Source organism: Emydura macquarii, unplaced genomic scaffold (genome assembly GCF_026122565.2).
Source record: "Emydura macquarii macquarii isolate MOO-44397 ecotype Brisbane River unplaced genomic scaffold, CSIRO-AGI_Emac_v2 contig_3019, whole genome shotgun sequence".
In the NCBI taxonomy this organism is placed as follows: domain Eukaryota; kingdom Metazoa; phylum Chordata; order Testudines; family Chelidae; genus Emydura; species Emydura macquarii.
In genome coordinates, this window is record NW_027133156.1 from 287,819 (window position 1) to 307,449 (window position 19,631).

The 19,631-nt window shown below is 42.4% G+C and overlaps 1 protein-coding gene across 4 annotated transcripts in view; it reads left to right on the top strand.

Moving 5' to 3' along the window:
* The window catches only part of USP45 (ubiquitin specific peptidase 45), a 100,539-nt gene that overhangs the window by 57,448 nt on the left and 23,460 nt on the right, over positions 1-19,631 (top strand). For all 4 annotated transcript variants that reach the window (XM_067530003.1, XM_067530005.1, XM_067530004.1 and 1 more), the window contains 3 exons: positions 2,289-2,376; positions 15,326-15,407; positions 16,507-16,598. In XM_067530003.1, coding sequence (XP_067386104.1) covers positions 2,289-2,376; positions 15,326-15,407; positions 16,507-16,598 — 262 coding nt within the window. The remainder of the gene's footprint in view (positions 1-2,288; positions 2,377-15,325; positions 15,408-16,506; positions 16,599-19,631) is intronic.

Below are 19,631 nucleotides of genomic sequence, written 5' to 3' on the forward strand. Positions count from 1 at the left end.
TTCTGAAAAACAGTTAAACAATCTCTATGCTATTCATATATCCTGTACTTATACTTTAATGCCAGAGGGTGTGATAAGTGGTTTAAAAGAATTAGCAAGAGGAAGGTCATTTAAGACTATGCTATTCAGGCACATGCAGATTTTCCTTCTGGCCGTGATCTTGAAGAAAGTTCTTGGCAAGTTTAAACTTGTTCATAATTTGTTCTATCCAGAAGGCGATCAGTTAATGATTATACAGATCCTTTGCTGTGCTCAGTGTTTATATGCTGCTTTTGATCAAGTGGTACAGATAATTAGGACTTGCAATAAGGGCTCAACTCATGGCAGAAACTGACCTAGAATCAGCTTTTTGCCTGTTGCTAAAACACACAAATTCTGTTTGCTTCATTTGTAGACAATATTTATCTTCATAAGAGTATATCTAGAGCTTGTGCAGTTTCATGTTGTTTTTAAGTTTAGTACAGTTCAGGAATGGGTGTTGAAACAGAAGACAGGCAAAATCATTTCTCCAATAGTTTGATGACTCTGTTTTGCTGAACTCTTCAAATACTATTACATGTCAGGAGTTACCAATGGAATTGGGCAAGATTTCCAAAATGATTTGCAGGTTATGATAGCTGATGAGAATCTGTGGTGAACAACTTTTGGATGTTAAACTGTATTATCGAGAATTGTCTAAGACTACTGAGGTTTCTTTGTATTCTCTTGCTACCAAGTAACAGCAGAGAATGTTATTGAGTATTCATACATTGCTTTCTGTGTACTTTTGGGCCACGTAATAGGTAAAAATTTCTGAGGAGACTGGATCTATTTTTCTAAGCATAGCATTAGCTAAACTTAATAGGACTAACACCAATGCTTTTCCGTGCATAGAATTGTCTGACTCCTGGAATTCTGTTAGCCCTTGCCCCCATGTTTTTTGATGATATGATCAGAATTAGAAAAGGTGCCTTATATATCAAGACCCTTTTTGATACAGCCTAGATGATTTAGCAAGATTAAAATCACCTTTGTAATGAATGAATAATTTTGTGAAATCCTCTTTGGGTTTTGACGACATACCTAGATAACTTCTTGCTATATTCAGTAACCATACACAAGCTGGAATGTGTAACTTTTGGTATTTAACTATCCTGTTGGATCAGAATATTTTGTATAACTGAGGACGGAGGGTTCCCTTGAATTATTACAGTGGGAGGGAACTGGCCCCTTCAGCTGAAGTTTTTCAAAACTAGAGTTGGGCATCCAAATCCCCTAAGCAGCTTTGACAATATTAGCAGTCACGTACACCAACTTATTACCGTGCTGTTCCTGACCTCCTTATATGGAGTGTACTGGCTAGGTCAAAGAGAGGCATAACAGATTTTGTTGTCAGTGTGAGGCTTTTCATGTAGTTGAGGGGAAAAAAAAAAGTATATCCTTTTGACTTACAGTAATATAGTGTTCATGTTTTTCAGAAGTGGAATAAGATATTGTAGTTTGCTAAACTCAAGAACAAAGTCAGATATGGGTGTGCTGTGAGTTGAGAATTCATGATACAGTAAAACACTGCTATATATATGAAGAGATGACAAGACTTAATCTTGTCTGATTATATAACATTGATTAACTGATTATAAAACCAAACATTATTTGGCTCATATTAGTGATTAAGAAAGATTACCTGGTTCTCCAGAATAAGAATGTTTATTTAAGAACACTCATCTCCATTATTTACAGTATAATTTAAAGAAGTTTAGCATAAATAGAAGATTACTGGGGTTTAATGGAAATAATGTACATCAGCAAATCATGAGACAATTTGCGTTTCTCATTTTTCCTAGTACAAACTAAAATTCATATGATGCATGGCATTTATTTTTTTCATATATCCATCATCTTGCAGATGCCTTTCACTATATTCAGTAAGTTACAGATCAACAGGTTGGTTGAGCAAATAGGCTTGAAGCTGTCATAGGTAGATTGTTAAAGTATAAATGATGAGCTGTCATCTTACTGTCGTTTTTAAGTAACTATACCTATGTAATTTCTGATCTGGACTTTGTTACTGTTTTTGGTCCAAGACTCAAGATTTTCCGTCGGTCTCTAAACATAATTTTTCCAAATATTGTATGTATTGTATTGCAAAGTCTGGTATTCTATAGTGGCCTGAGGTTTTTGTCTTTTTTGAAGGGTAAAGGAGGGGCAAGGTGATGGGAGGGATTATAGAGCTTTGAAAATGCTTTCCCAGAGATCCTAAGTGGAAACCGTTGGAGACATTTTAAATGTCTTTCCCATTTTTTCCACAGGGCCCCTCGTTTTAAAGGGTTCCAACAGCAGGACAGCCAGGAGCTTCTCCACTATTTGTTGGATTCAATGAGAATAGAAGAAACAAAGGTAAAATCTTGATATATCTTCAGTGAACAAGCTTGAATTGACTGTAGATCAGATGTCACCTTTTCAATGCACTTTATACTTTCTGTGTTTAAAATATTCATAATGAAATGGCTACTAGGACTTGTTTCTACTATTTTTCAAAAAAAAAAAACTTGATTACATTTTCATTTTGGTATTTTAATCTGTTGATCTGAATATGGATTTCAGTTGAAGTGGGTATCACAAATGGTTGTCATAATTTTACAGTGACTTTGGTAGCACCATTTTAAGTAGACTGATTCATCGGTAGCTATTAAAAAAACCACTTTTAGTTGGTAGGATAAAAGTCATGTCCCTAACTCATTTGATAGAATCTGCTTCAGGATGAAACTTTGTATGCAGCCCCATAGCCGGGGAGCAATTAGTTTGATATAAAACTTCACTGAAACAAGTTTGACTGAAGAAAATATCAGAGTCAAAATATTATCCAAGTTTCTAATGTCTTTTAGCAATATTCTAAGTGAAGAAAAATTGCTTCTTTTACAAATGAAATTGTTCTTCTCATTACTTAAAAAAAATCTAGACCCAATACTAAATATATACAGTACATAGATAGATTTGTTTTACATTAAAAAGATATCTATACACATTTAGTATTTACTTTCTTCATTTCTGCCCCTTATTTCCCTGTGTCCAGAAGTGCAGTCTTAAACCATAATACATCTGATCTGATTAGTTTGACATCTAAGGTTCACCATCGTTGTGCCTCTTTCTGACTCAGGGGAAAAGGTCTCTCTTCAGGTGATTGTAACAGCAACTAGCGTTTTCCAGAAAGAGACACTTGACAATAGTAGTAGTCATCCATCTGCCGTCCGGACCGGGAAACTAGAGAAGTGTGCTGCTTGCCTGGAGCTAGGATTAGGGATGTGACGGAGAGACTGCCAAAACTTATCAAGTCCTCAGACCGCTACCCCTTCCTACTTCTCCACGTGAGCACCAATGACACTGCCAAGAATGATCTTGAGCGGATCACTGCGGACTATGTGGCTCTGGGAAAAGAGATAAAGGAGTTTGAAGTGCAAGTGGTGTTCTCATCCATCCTCCCTGTTCAGGGAAAAGGCCCAGGTAGAGACCGTCGCATTGTGGAAGTAAATGCGTGGTTACGCAGGTGGTGTCGAAGAGAGGGCTTTGGATTCTTCGATCATGGGATGTTGTTCCAGGAAGAAGGATTACTAGGAAGAGACGGGATTCATCTAACGAAGACAGGGAAGAGTATCTTCGCAGACAGGCTGGCTAACCTAGTGAGGAGGGCTTTAAACTAGTTTCGACGGGGGACGGGGACCTAAGCCTGAAGGTAAGTGGGGAAGAGGGACACCACAAGGAAGCAGAAGGAGGAGGGTGCAGCAGGGGAGGCCTCCCGATTCATACTGTGAAAGTAGACCAATCGGCTACTTATCTCAAGTGCCTGTACACAAATGCAAGAAGCCTGGGAAACAAGCAGGAGGAACTGGAAGTCCTGGCACAGTCAAGAAACTACGACATGATTGGAATAACTGAGACTTGGTGGAATAACTCTCACGATTGGAGCACTGTCATGGATGGGTATAAACTGTTCAGGAAGGACAGGCAGGGGCGAAAGGGTGGAGGAGTTGCAGTGTATGTAAGAGAGCACTATGACTGATTTGAGCTCCAGTATGAAACTGGAGATAAGTCAGTTGAGTGTCTCTGGGTTAAGCTTAGAAGCAAGAACAATAAGCGTGATGTCGTGGTGGGTGTCTGTTACAGACCACCAGACCAGGAGAATGAGGTAGATGAGGCTTTCTTTACTCAACTAGGGAAAGTTTCCAGTTCACAGGACCTGATTCTCATGGGGGACTTCAATCACCCTGACATCTGCTGGAAGAGCAATACAGCAGAGCACAAACAATCCAGGAAGTTTCTGGATAGTGTTGCAGACAACTTCCTGGTGCAAGTGCTGGAGCAGCCCACTAGGGGCAGTGCTTCTCTTGACCTGCTGCTCACAAACGGGGAAGATTTGGTAGGGGAAGTAGAAGTGGGTGGCAACTTAGGCAGCAGTGACCATGAGATGGTCGAGTTCAGGATCCTGACAAAAGGAAGAAAGGAGAACAGCAGGATACGGACCAAGGACTTCAGAAAAGCGGACTTTGACTCCCTCAGGGAACTGATGGGCAGGATTCCCTGGGAAGCTAATATGAGGGGGAAAGGAACCGAAGAGAGCTGGCTGTATTTTAAAGAGACCTTATTGAGGGCACAGGAGCAAACCATCCCGATGTGCAGAAAGAATAGCAAATATGGTAGGCGTCCAGCTTGGCTTAACAAAGAAGTCTTTGGCAAACTTAAACGCAAAAAAGAAGCTTACAAGAAGTGGAAGCTTGGTCAGATGACTAGGGAGGATTATAAAAACACTGCTCGAACATGCAGGAATGAAATCAGGAAGGCCAAAGCGCAATTGGAGTTGTAGCTAGCAAGGCACGTGAAGGGGAACAAGAAGGATTTCTACAGGCATGTTGCCAACAAGAGGAAGATTAAGGAAAGTGTGGGCCCCTTAGAGAATGAGGGAGGCAATCTAGTGACAGAAGATGTGGAGAATGCTGAGGTACTCAATGCCTTTTTTGCCTCTGTCTTCACAGACAAGATCAGCTCCCAGACTACTGTACTGGGTGGCACAGAATGGGAAGGAGGCGAACATCCCGCAGTGCTGAAGAAACAGTTCCAAGACTATTTAGAAGGATTGGACGTACACAAGTCCATGGGGCCGGATGCAATGCATCCGCGGGTGCTGAGGGAATTGGCTGAGGTGATTTCAGAGCCATTGGCTATTATCTTTGAAAGCTCGTGGCAACAGGGGGAGGACCCTGAGGACTGGAAAAAAGCAAATATAGTGCCCATCTTCAAAAAAGGGAGGAAAGAGGATCCAGGGAACTACAGACCGGTCAGCCTCACTTCAATCCCTGGAAAAATCATGGAGCAGGTCCTTAAGGAATCCATTTTAAGGCACTTGGAAGAGAGGAGGGTGATCAGGAACAGTCAACACGGATTCACCAAGGGAAAGTCATGCCTGACCAACCTGATTGCTTTCTATGATGAGGTGACTGGCTCTGTGGATGTAGGGAAGGTGGTGGACGTGATATACCTTGACTTTAGCAAAGCTTTTGATACTGTCTCTCTCAGTATTCTTATCAGCAAGTTAAAGAAGTATGGGTTGGATGAATGGACTATAAAATGGATAGAGAACTGGCTAGAGCATAGGGCTCAACGAGTAGTGATCAATGGCTCCGTGTCTAGCTGGCAACTGGTCAGAAGCGGAGTTCCCCAGGGGTCGGTCCTGGGGCCGGTTTTGTTCAATATCTTCATTAATGATCTGGAGGATGGGGTAGATTGCATCCTCAGCAAGTTTGCGGATGACACTAAGCTGGGGGGAGTGACACTAAGCTGGGTAGATACCCTGGAAGGTAGGGATAGGATACAGAAGGACCTAAACAAACTGGAGGATTGGGCCAAAAGAAATCTGATGAGGTTCAACAAAGAAAAGTGCAGAGTCCTCCACTTAGGAAGGAAGAATCCCATGCACAGCTATAGACTGGGGACCAACGAGCTAGGCAGCAGCTCTGCAGAAAAGGACCTGGGGGTAACAGTGGATAAAAAGCTGGATATGAGTCAGCAGTGTGCCATGGTTGTCAAGAAGGCTAATAGCATATTGGGTTGCATTAGGAGGGGCATTGCCAGCAGGACGCGGGAAGTGATCATTCCCCTCTATTCGGCATTGGTGAGGCCACATTTAGAATATTGTGTCCAGTTTTGGGCCCCCCACTACAAAAAGGATGTGGAGAAGTTGGAGAGAGTCCAGCGGAGGGCAACAAAAATGATTAGGGGGCTGGAGCATAGGACTTATGAGGAGAGGCTGAGGGAACTGGGCTTGTTTAGTCTGCAAAAGAGAAGAATGAGGGGGACTTGATAGCGGCCTTTAACTACCTGAAAGGGGGTTTCAGGGAGGATGGGGCTAGGCTGTTCTTGGTGGTGGCAGATGACAGAACAAGGAGCAACGGTCTCAAGTTGCAGTGGGGGAGGTCTAGGTTGGACATTAGGAAAAAGTTTTTCAGTAGGAGGGTGAAGCACTGGAATGGGTTATCTAGGGAGGTGGTGGAATCTCCATCTTTAGAGGTTTTTAAGGTGAGGCTTGACAAAGCCCTGGCTGGGATGATATAGCTGAAGTTAGTCCTGCTTTGAGCAGGGGGTTGGACTAGATGACGTCCTGAGGTCCCTTCAAACTCTAATATTCTATGATTCTATGATAATTGAATATAGCCCTTCACCCACCGAAAACAAAGTTTAATTGTATAGTATCTGTAATGTATCTATACTGAATTATCATGGAGATGAGGTCTGAAGCCACAACTGAATTCAGATTTATGGTACACTAGAACCATTGAACCATCCTCACATAGCAGCTCAATGTGGCAGTATTTTTATATGTGTTGCACTTCATGGAACTATTTTTCTGACAAATGACACATCCAGTCATCAGTCAATACATATTTTCATTGACTGAGTAAATTCTATAGACAATACTATTATAGTTTATAATGTACAACAAGACTATGCCACAATAGTATGCTATAAATAAGCTGCAAAAGTGGTTAGCATGAATTGTGGAAATGCATTGCTAACATGCAGCTCAAACCCAATTTAATCTCAGCAAGCTCTTTGTTGTACAAAGCTGGAAACTTAGTCCATGTAAACAGTAGGCTGCATCATAAAAATAGTGAACTATGAAGGTTTTCTAAATCTTGACATTGTAAAATGACCCACTGAGTGAAACTATAAGGACTGCAGTTTTGCTTCTTTTACTTTAAGGGGAAAAAAAGTTTTCCGAATGTCATAGCGATGGGGTTACCATGCTATGCTGTTCCTATTGAATTTGATGGGGTAGAGCGATTTGAAATCGTATTTACTGTACGACCTATGCGAATGTAAGTTTGACAGTAAAAGCAAAGGAATGCTTACTTAAACTAATATTCTGACATTTCTCCCTCTCCCATGTGATGAACAGATTAACAAAAATGAGTGTAAATTCCAGTGCCATCAGTGAACATGCTGGCATCATGATGTCTTAGCATGTATCTTTTATTTGTCTTAGTGGTTTCATTGGAGAGTAATGGTGGCTGCTGTTTATCACAATAATTGGACATACTGAGGAATATATATATATTTTTTTTAATAAATTAGGCTGTACAGTATTTCTGCCATCTCAATCAGGGGGTAAGTGAAGGTTGGTCCCACCTTTTACTCCAGTTAAACCCCTGTTTTGCCATAATGGTACATTACTCTGAACAGAGACTTTATCACCTCAGGCTGTGCAGTAAGAGACATTACTAGTAAAAGCTCTCCCCCTCCCCCCAAAAATCCTTTTTCGGGTCTATAAACGGTGTGACAAACTGAGAATGTCAGATCTGTGGATCTATTCAATCTTGTGAGCAATGACAGTTGTGCCAGTCAGATACAAGCAGTAGCAGTATTGTCTGTCATGGGAACTCCACAGCTGTTAATCGTGCTATTGTTATGGAGTGTCACTACCATGTGTTTTTTGATTGAAGAAAGCCTACAGCAATATGTCTGCCACCAGAATCCTTTAGAAATGATTATAGCCACTAACCTTCCTCTTTCATGCTGCTTTTAAATGTTTGCTTTTGAGTGTAAAGTTTAGGTAACAGCCCTTGTAAAATAGCAGCTAACCTCTCCATCATGTACCTGTGAAAGCCTGCTCAACTGAACAGAAGGTTTAATTGGCACTTCTCTTAAAAATCCTGATTAATTTTTTCAATCAAAGCTATTTGGTCCTTTAAAATATATATAATATATTCAAATAGGTTAGTATAATCTCAAAATGTGTTTATAGTGCTACATAAATTTATTTTAATTTGTTTTTATAGCTTATAAAACAGTTCTTCTACAGTGCCTTGAGGTTTTGTCTCTGATTTGTGGGCTTTCTGAAATGATACTGCATTCTTTGGTATCCTGTTTTTATTTTTTTCTGCATCCTTCTGGAAATACATTAATGTATAAAAGTGTACCTTTAAAATAAAAGGCTGTCAATATCACAATCCAAATTACAGTCTGTCTGCTGTTTCCAGCGATATGTGCTGGAGATTTTCACACCAGGGTTTGAAGTAGCTGAACCCTGCTGCTAATTGATTAATGTCTGATGCCATTGTTAGTAGCACCCTGACCATTCAAAGACTATGTCTTTCTTTGACCTAAATAAATGGTTCAACGCACTAATCCCAACAAAAGGGGTTGCTTATGGCCCTAAACCCATTTATGGTATTCAACTTGGTGAATTACCTATTGATTAGTCCTTTTAGTATATTGTTGGCTTTAAGATGAACAAAGCGGGGCTTGGGGCGTCCAGACTTAATTCACAAGCCAGGTCACATACTCATAAGGTAGAAGTATAACTAGTCTGTGGGTAGATGAACTGGAAATCGAACCTCTAAAAGCTATCCTTCACCATGGCATTTCCAAATACATATGGTTTGAGTGGAACATGACAACTTATAACCATCTCAACTTTTAATATATTTTTATACTTTAGAACTGTGTTAACTATTTGTTAATAGGTCTACTATGGACTACCTACAGAACTTTTACAGCATCACAGTTCGTTTCTAGAATGGTACATTGTTCTATTTGTGACTTCCATGTGCCATTTAACAAACATAATAATTCAGTAAAACCTTTACTACTTTTCACTAATGAATGGGAGACCCATTACACATTACTGAGGACTGTGAATTAGTGAATAATAATTTAAAAGAGAGGAAAATAAAAGCAGGGACATATGGATAATGCATCCAAAAATGTACTCTGGTCATGTATTTGATAATATTGTTTAGTTTGATTATGCTACTCCATAGCTTACTGGAAAAAAAGGTTAGTTGTGGATTCTGTAGAAATATTGATGCCTTAGTAATATGAGACCAAGCTATAGTAACTACAGTTAAATTTTGCTGAGAAGTGAGCAAAACCTGCCATTTTTATGTGCAAGCTGTAAGAGGTACAGGTTAATAGGATTTTGTTGGATGCTATTTAGATATAGTTAGCCTCCTCCAAAAATGTATGTTTAGGGGGTACTACTTGCTCTTCAGTACATTTAGGTAATCTTTATATGGATTAATGTGAGTTTTCTGTACACACATTGATGAATGCCTAGATTGGTTATTATTAATTGTTTTTAAAGGGTTGTATTGGTTAACAAATAAAATATAAAAGTACTCTCTAAACAGAGTAATTGAAGCATGGTTATAGAAAGATATTTAGTTAATTTTATACACTTTATATTCCAGTTAGTCACTGCACTAAGAAGCAATTTTTCCATTATCACTTTATTTTCTTTCCTAGCAATGACTGGGACTGAAAACAATGAAGAAATGTTCACTTCATAATCCACAATTCCTTGATAAATTCACTGCCTACCTAAAATTGGCCCCTTTTGTGGGGAAAAATGCTTGAAGTTGTTAAAGCTAAAGTTCTTCGAGTGATTGCTCATGTCCGTTCCACTATAGGTGAGTGCATGCCACCGTGCACAGTTCTGGAACTTTTTTCCCCTTAGCAGACCCTGCAGGGCAGGCTCTGATGCCCCCTGGAGTCCTGTGCGCACGCCGCGGTATATGAGGCACTGCTGGCCCTACGCCCCCTCAGTTCCTTCTTTCCGCCCATGACTGTTGCTGGAACTAGCCTTGCTCTCTGCAAGTACTATTCCCCTTCTTTAAACTCTTTGTTGTTCGAAGTAGTTTAGTTAATTTTAAGTGATGTTAAGTGTCGTTAGATAAGAAGTCCCTAAGGGACTTAGAGCGGCCAGGCCATGCCCCGGTCGTCTGGATTTAAGCCCTGTGCCTTTCCCGCTCAGCGACCCCCACGATCAGTGTCTTAAGTGCCTGGGGGAAGAGCACAGAAAAGATAAATGTAAGATCTGCAGGGCTTTTAAACCGCGGACTTAGAAGGACCGAGAAATCCGGTTAAAAGCCCTGTTCATGGAGGCAGCTCTCCATCCAGTGTCCAAGCCGTCCCGCTCCACCGTGGCACCAAGCGTCACCTTGGTATAGAGTGCACCACCGGCCTCGGCACCGAGCAACATCCCCGGTGCCGAAGAAGAAGAGACAGTGCGCGGAGCCGTCAGTACGGGCAGGGTCAAGTGCGGAGATGCACTGGCCACGGCCCATTGAGTCTTCTCCGGTGTCTGCATCTCTGAGCAGGGAGCCTCCCCTGACTCCTGGAAGTGGGAGAGTGCCCCTGCCAATGCTGTTGACACCAGAGGCTTTTCAGGCGGCAAGAGCCTTGTTGGCCTTGCCTACGCCACCTTCACCTCTCCTCCCCCCTCCGCTGAGGGAAAAGGGGCCGGTGTCCCGGGGGCCGGTGTCCCGGGGCAAGCCCACGTTGGGTTCCCCCAAAGGGGGGTGGAGATCTCCAGTACGGGGAGGAAGATCTCCCACCAGACGGCCACTGGGGGTAGAGTGAGGACGCTCCCCCAGCAGTTGCTCCAGGTCGGGGTCATCGAGCCAGCCTGCTTTGACTCAGGATGCGGAGTCTCCCTCTTGGCGCCGACGTCGGTCCCCAGCACCAGAGGCAGAGCAGGCCAAGAGGCGGCACCGGTTGAGGTCCGCCAGGCGGCGCTCGGACAGCTCCTGCTCCAGATCCCTGGCACTGAGGAGTTCGCCCGCACCAAGGCAGCTCAGAACCCGGTCAATGTCGGAGGACTCAGCACCAAGGGGTTCGCCCGCACTGAGGTGGCATGGAACCTGGTCGCCATACGAGAACCCTGCACTGTGCAGTCCCCGACGTGGAACCCGGTCACCGGAGTCCGGCTTGGCACCACAGAGTTCAGAGGTGCGCTGGTCTCGGTCACCAAGAGGCAAGCGGCACCGCAAGTCCTCAGTACTGAGACAGCGCTCCGGTACCGAGAGCTCTTCGGAGCACTTTGTCCATCTGTCGGCACCGCTCACAGTGGTGGAGGCAGTCCTCGTCATCCTCCATGTCAGAGGTGTCAAGAGGACGATCCCCAGCACGGCACAGCACCCGGGACCGAGGATGGGCATGGCACTGCCGGTCTAGTGGCTCAGGGTCCCACAGGGAGGACAGTTGTCAGGACAGCCAACGCCCCCAGAAGGCATCACAGCAGGTGGCAGTCAGCCCCGATTTGGCCCCAGGGACAATGGCTGCAACAATGGCCTTATAAGGCCCCATGGGGCATCCAGATGGGACTGGGGCACCAATCCACCCTGTCAACGGGGGTGCAGTCTGTGCCCCCGGCACAGGAGAAGGCCCATAGACACCGCTTCTCGGACGAGGAGTCGGACCCCATGGAGGAACCCTCTATGGGTGCATCCCTTCGGCAGGTGGGGGAGCACCCACAGGACGCGCTTCGGCAGTCCTCTTCCTCCTCTGTGGATGAGGCAGTCTCCCGGGACCACATGGCACAACTGGAGGATTTCAGGGCGCCCCAGGAGCTGCTCAAGAGGGTGGCTTCTAACTTGGGGCTGAGGTCAAGGAATTAGTGGAGGCCGATGATACCCTCTTCAATGTGCTGGCGGCGGCTGCCCCAGTGAGAGTGGCCCTACCAGTCCACAATAAGGTCCTCAAAATTGTTAAGGCGCTATGGCAAACCCCTTCCTCAGTCGCCCCTATGTCGAAGGTGGCTGAGAAAAAATATTATGTCGCGGCCGAAAGGTTCGAGTATCTGTTTGCTCATCCAGCCCTGGAAACCCTGATGGTAGACGCAGCCAGCCAGTGGGACAGGCAAGGTCAGCCTGGTTCCACTCCCAAGAACAAAGACAACAAAAAGTTGGATTTGTTTAGAAGAAAAATTTATTCCATGGCAGCCCTGCAGTTCAGGATTGCCAACCATCAGGCCCTCCTGGGGAGATATAATTTTTATTTGTGGGACTCCCTCAGGCGGTTTGCTGAGGCCCTGCCCCAGGACCAGGCCGCAGACTTCACTACCATTCTGGATGAAGGGATCATGGTGACTAGGGCAGCACTCCAATCGTCCAGTGACGCTGCTGACTCGGTGGGTAGAGGTGTTTCCCAACTGGACCTATTCGCGTCGGCCTGGAACACGAAGTGCCCGAGGTTCTGCTTGCTCCGGGGTTGTGAGACCGGGTCGATTTCCGACATGTTCCTCATCGACTGGATGGGGACCCTCATGTACGAGTTCCCGCCCATTCTGCTCCTGCCTAAGGTCCTACTGAAAATAAAGAGGGACAGGGTGGACGTCATACTCATCGCTCCGGCCTGGCCGAGACAGCACTGGTTCAGCATTGTGCTGGACTTTTCGATCGCCCCCGCCCATGGAGCTCCCAAGATGGCATGACCTTCTCCCTCCCAGGACCACGGTCACCTCTTGCACCCGGACCTGGACTCCCTGCACCTCACGGCCTGGAAGCTCTGTGGCTGATGGAGGGAGAGAGAGCCCGCTCTGTGCAGGTCGAACATGTCCTGCTGGGCAGCAGGAAACCTTCTACACAGGTCGTGTATCGGGCTAAGTGGAAATGGTTTACCTGTTGGGCAGAGTCCTGGGGCATTCCACCCAGCCTCTCGCCTCTGCAGGCGATCCTGGAGTACGTGCTCCGGCTAAAGCTCCAGGGTCTGGCGCTGGCCTCGTTGAAGGTTCACTTGGTGGCCATTTCAGCCTTCTATCAGCCGCTAGAGGGGAGATACCTATTTTCGCATCCCATGTCGGTCAGGTTCCTCAAGGGGGTGGAAAGACTATCTGCAGGTCCGTGACCCGGTGCCTCCCTGGGATCTCAACCTGGTCCTCTTGAGACTCACGGGGCCCCCCTTTGAACCCATGGCTTCATGCTCTCTGCTCATGCTTTCATGGAAGATAGCCTTCTTGATGGTCATTACCTCAGCTAGGAGAGTCTCCGAAATTAGGGCCTTGACCTCAAAACCCCCTTATACAGTATTTTATAAGGATAAGGTGCAGTTGAGGCTGCACCCAGCCTTCCTGCCCAAGGTGGTTTCCCAATTTTATTGTAACCAAGATATTTTTCTCCCCATGTTTTTTCCCAAACCGCATGGTTCGGAGGAGGAGAGGAGATGGCATTCGTTGGACGTGAGACGAGCCTGGTCTTCTACGTCGAGTGTACAAAGCCGTTTGGGAAATTGACACAGCTCTTCGTTGCAGTGGCGGACCAGATGAAAGGCTCACCTGTCTCCACCCAGCGCATCTCATCGTGGATTACATCGTGCATCAAGTTCCGCTATGAGTAGGTGAGGGTGCCACTTCCGGGAACCATCACAGTGCACTCAACCAGAGCTCAAGCCTTGTCTACAGCCTTCCTGGAGAGTGTGCCCCTGCAGGACATCTGCAAAGCTGCCATCTGGTCGTTGGTGCATACCTTCACGTCCCACTACGCCATCGTCCAGCAGGCAAGAGAGGATGTGGGATTCGGCAGGGCTGTGCTGAGGGCAGCTCACCGATAACTCCTACCCACCTCTGTTGTGCAAAATTAAGCACTCGGGACTTTTTCAAGGGGAAAAGGCAGTATGCCGCATTTATTGACAGAAACTAAAGTAATAACTAACTTAAACCTACACATATACACACACACACACACACACACACACACACATTCACGCGCCCAAACATACCAGAAAGCGTTCTATAGTTATATATAGCTACAAGTCCTGATTGTGGCTTGAGATCGTAGCTAGGGTTCGTTGCTGGAATTCGTGGCTCGTGGCAGCTACCTGGCCAGGGAAGCTGGGCACGAGGAGAGCAGGGTCCTTGTTGGGCGCGCACCGACGCTCTTCTTTAGATGATATGTAGAACGCTGTTTTTCCCCCCAAAGCCTTGAAATCTCACCCAGTCTTTTATAGGTTTTTCAGTTCTGCTGTGTCACGTCGCTTCTCTGTGACCCCTGATTGCTGGAACAATAGCAGACGTGACTTTCAGCTTGTTCTTTGATGTCTTGATTAAGTTTGATTAAGTTTTTCTGGGGTGGATCCTTCTTTGCTTTTTGGGGCTATGTTCACACTCTTCAGCCTAGGATGGACTTCACACTTCATCAGGACAACTTCATCAGGACAAGCTGGCAGTTTGGGTCTGACTCACACACACATACACTCTCCATTCATACCTTGTTCAGATAGCTATCTTATTCATCTAAAGGTTTAGAAAGGTTTGACACAAGATGGAGTACATAGGTCAAAATGGGGTTTTACATTCACAATATGGAGTATGACTGAGAGAAGTTCAAATGTTACATGATATCAATAATAACCATATAGAGGTTGACACAAATAAGGGTATGAATTAAAAGATATGAATTAATCTACAGGGTTACAATTACAATTAAAAGCTATGAATTAAGCTACAGGGTTATAATTACAATTTTATTCCTACACCTCCAAGGTATTGCTTGTTAGTCACCTATAGTGGAATGGACATGAGCAGTCACTCGAAGAAGAAAACAAGGTTACTTACCAGTAACTGATGTTCTTCGAGATGTGTTGCTCATGTCCATTCCACAACCCACCACCCGTCCTCGCTGCCGGAGTTGCCAAAAAGAAGGGACTGAGGGGGCGTAGGGCTGGCAGTGCCTCATATACCACGGCATGCGTTTGGAACTCCAGGGGGCACCAGAGCTGGCCCTACAGGGTCTGCTAAGGGGAAAAAAGATCCGGGAACCATGCACGGTGGCATGTACTCCCTATAATGGAATGGACATGAGAAACACATCTCGAAGATCAGTTACTGGTAAGTAACATTGTTTTATATAAATATATGTAGTTTTAGAGAATAATAATATAGCTTTTATATCTTAACTTAAGCTATGTCCCTTTTCTGGGGAAAAAATGAAAGTTTTCATTTCTAATGGTCTGTCAGTGTTTTTAAAGTACCTGTCACCCACTGAAAATACTTGTTAAATATTTGTATTTATATTTATAGCGTATACAAGCTGGTATCTTAAAAGCTTTCAATAATCCAACAACTAGAACTGCAGATGAGGAAACTAAAAGAAAAGTTAAAGGTATGTTATTCTTTCATACAATATTTTCTCATTAATTATAGTGATTTGTTTTTAAGTTCTTTTTAGCAAATGAATCACTATTTTTAATAAACAATGAATGTACAAGTCTTAAAATAATTTTCAAAATTGACTGCCAAGTACCGTAGATGGCTTTATAAAGCTTTTATTACATGTTGTTCTGGTGCCATCTAGTGCACATGTAAAGTATAGCAGTGTAATGAATTAACCTGTTTCTAATATCTAGAATAAAGGATTTCTTTTGTTAATCACTGTCATAAAGGCACATAAAACTTGATTTTACTTAAATATTCTGCTGCATCTTCAGATCTTTCATTATGGCCACAAGTATTGCATCACTCATAAAGAGACTACCTTAAATGCCTTGTTTGATTAAATTGCCACCAGTTTGCTGACATCATAAGTGGTTTAAGAATTATAACACATAAACAAGATAATAAATTATTTCAATCAGGGCGATATTTTGTAAACCTGAGCCTTTTATTTACATAATAGTTTCCGCATACAGCAAGCAATTAGCTTTAATAAAATTCCAATAGTATTGTAATTGTTCTGAAAAGTTAAATTAACCTTTCCCAAATCTGTAGTAATTTGATCTTGGTAATGTATTACAAATATATTGAACATGTTTGTTTTTGAGCAATACAGTTTTTTAAAAGCTATTTGTCATTTAGAAAATCAATCAACAGGTCTGCTGCCTTAACACCTGCTATAGTGTAATAGAATATTATATTAATAGGACTGGTGACTTGCATTGTATATTAAAATAATAAACCTCTTTTTAAAAGGCCTCTTTTTGAGAGATGCAGCATTATTCTATTATTGGAGGGGGAGGGAGAAACTGAATTCTATATTACTAAGCATTGACAAATATTAACAATAAATGAAATATTTTATTGCATTAATAATTTCATTAGTGCTAGGAAATATTTTGAACATATTCCTATATTGTACTATGTGTGTTCATAATAAACCTAATAATAAACCATAATAAATTCTTTCATAGAAAGTATTACATTGTACTTATATAGTGGCATTGGATTTGTTTTTTCACATTTAAAAAAAGGTAATGTTTTTTCAGCATATGGAAGAGAGGGTGTGAAGATGAACTTCATAGATAGGATCTTTGTTGGTGAATTGACTAGCACTGTCATGTGTGAGGAATGTGAAAATGTAGGTATTTTGGAATTCAGTTTGATGTGGAATAGATCACATGTTGGTTAGATTATATTGTTTTGTAAATATAAAATTGTATTGTCAATTTTATACTTGTTATTTGTAAGAAGATTTTATTGATTGTTGCTCATTTAAAAGTATTTATTCTGTCATTAAAATATTATCCTCTCCACTCATGACACAAAGGAGTCTTGAGTTACAAAAGATTTAAATGCTGGGCTTTGTTTTTGTCTAGCTAATCTTGGGCTGGAGGATCCAAATTCTACAATAGTTATGGAAATACTGATCATGTATTTAATGTAGTATTTCCCAAACTTTTGAAAGCTGAGCCACTCTTCAGGAAAATTAAACCAATCACCCTCCCTTCCCCCACAGCACTGCCATATGTTGGTAAAGTCCTCCCCATCTTAATGTATACATTTTTCTTGCCCCCCTGGCTCATTCTTTGGGGCATGGACCACACTTTGGGAAATGCTGATTTAATTGGAGAGGGAGGATACATTTAATCAGATTATGGAATTTATATTGACTTAAATTCTCTTCTTGAAATACTTTCAGTAGTTAATTTGTTATTTCTAATAAACAACATATACCTTTTGTAACTAATATTGATTAACGTTTTCTCAAAAATAAGTAATTTCCGTAATCTTTATAATTTTCTTGTGTCAAAAAGATGAAAGGTTTATTATTTTAATAAATTTTCATGAATTATTTTTATTGAATGTTGCGTTTATATTTGGTTTACAATATTACATTTCATATTGTAGACGTAATTAACCCTTTCAGTCTGAATAATTAATCACAGTTCTGCAGTGCCTGGTAATCTTCCCCTTATGTGATGTGCAGAATATATTTTTAATATGTCACTGGCACCAATGAAGAACTTCATCTGCGTACAACTTAGAAAGGTTAGAAGTTATATGTACCATATTACTGTTGCTTAGTCTACACAGTATCAGGACTTTGCTGGCTACAACCTCATTAAAACAAAGTTACAGCTCAGTTTCCTTTACCAACATTGGTAGGAATTTTTTGTCCAGCACTGGTTCTTGCAAAATCCCTCTCCACAGAAGCCTTGCTGAAATCCTGCTGACCTCCTCCCCTCAAATAAACATACGAACAAACACAAACAAAAACACTTATATTTAAAAAGAGGTATAGCTAGGACAGTTCTGATCCTAATTATTTATTTTTCTGGCACCCAGAAATATTCTGGGTGCCTCACAAAACAAGTAAAAGTGTTTTTTAACATAGCTAAATTTAACATAACAACCACAAGGGCGGGTCATAAACATATAAAGGGGGAGAGAAATGGCAAGGATGACAGTAATAAGAGAACATGGTTAGTCAGTGCATTGTATATACATCTTGATATTTTTTTGTTTACTTTACCTTCCCTTAATTTCTCATAGGCAAGGTGCCAAAAAAAATGTTTTTAGAAGGGATTTGAATGTGGTGAGAAAGGGATCATAGTAACCAGGTTTGGGCAGAATATTTCAGGCATAAGGGCAGCATGGAAGAGGGCATGAAGAGAAAACATGAGATAAAATGACTGTGTAGATAAAGGTGGGTGAGGTAATATCTTTAATTGGACCAAGTTCTGTTGGTGAGAGAGACAAGCTTTCAAGCTAGACAGAGCTCTTCTTCAGGCTCTGTATAGCTCGAAAGCTTGTCTCTCTCACCAACAGAAGTTGGTCCAATAAAAGATATTACCTCATCCACCTTGTCTCTCTAATATCCTGTTACTGACACGGCTATAACACTGCACATGTAGATGAAGTCTAACTCTTTTCTCTAATTTTAGCATACATTTTTATTATGGTTTACAGGAAGCAAAACATAATTATGAAATAAGGGTATTTTTAAACACCCTATTAATTTTTTCCATAGATTTTCTTTAATTTAATTACTAGTGCTACTCTTAAGTGTAGATGCATGACCCTAGAAATTAATGTAATAGCTTTTTAGCTTTAGCTAGTGAACCAGTTACACAATTTTAAGCATTCTGGAGTACATCACTTCAGATAGGACTAGGCAGAATCCTGTCATTTTACCCCCTTGATGTAAATGTCATTTACTCAACAATGATTGCATTCATTAACAGTGCAAAAAGTCAAACATTTCTGCACAGGGTCAAAAGACGCCAAAATTCCCTTCACAGAGTTTTCTCTGCAATTTTCCATTGGGTTTACACCCTATGCCTGCAGAACAAACTGATGATCCAGCCACAAACACCACGTCTTCCAGCATCTGCATAGATCTCAGAGATCTTCCAGATACCACATGATTCCTGTGGCTCACTGCCTGCTGCCTTGCGCCATGGTGCTGTTCAAACCATCCTGCCAGTGACATCCCATCCAGCATCTGCCTCTGCCTTTCAAAGGGTTTCCTTATCCTTTCAGTTTGCTCTGGGTTCTGAGATGGGGACAAGATGCATCTCCCCTATTTACCATGCAATCTCATGTATACCTACACCTATGGAGAGCCTGTGAGGATAAGGGAATACTTGGAGGCAGCTGATATGGAGGATACATCCATCAGTGGCTATTAGCCAGGATGGTTAGGGACACAACCCCATGCTCTGGGTATCCCTGAACCTCTGATTGGGACTGGATCCACAGGATGGATCACTCAATAATTGCCCTGTTCTGTTCATTCCCTCTGAAGCATCTGGCACCAGTCACAGTCAGAAGACAGTGGTTTGGGTTGGATGGACCATTGGTCTAACCCAGTATGGCTGTTCTGATGACACTGTTTGAGTGGGGAGGGAAGGTCTCGTCTGTGTATGGATCACAAGGTTATGATTTTGTCTTATGTTTTTATATCCTGAAATTTGACATAGCATTCTCCAATACTTACTCCAAAATAAAATCACAGTTAGCTTCACGTAAATATTTAGTACAATGTTCGTAGAAAGTTCTTCATTGTAATTAAAAAGATCTTACACCTAATAATTAGCTTTTGTATAGTTTTTCTATTATAATAGAGACATGGAAAATTCATGCTAGAACTCCTAATACAGTTCTTTTA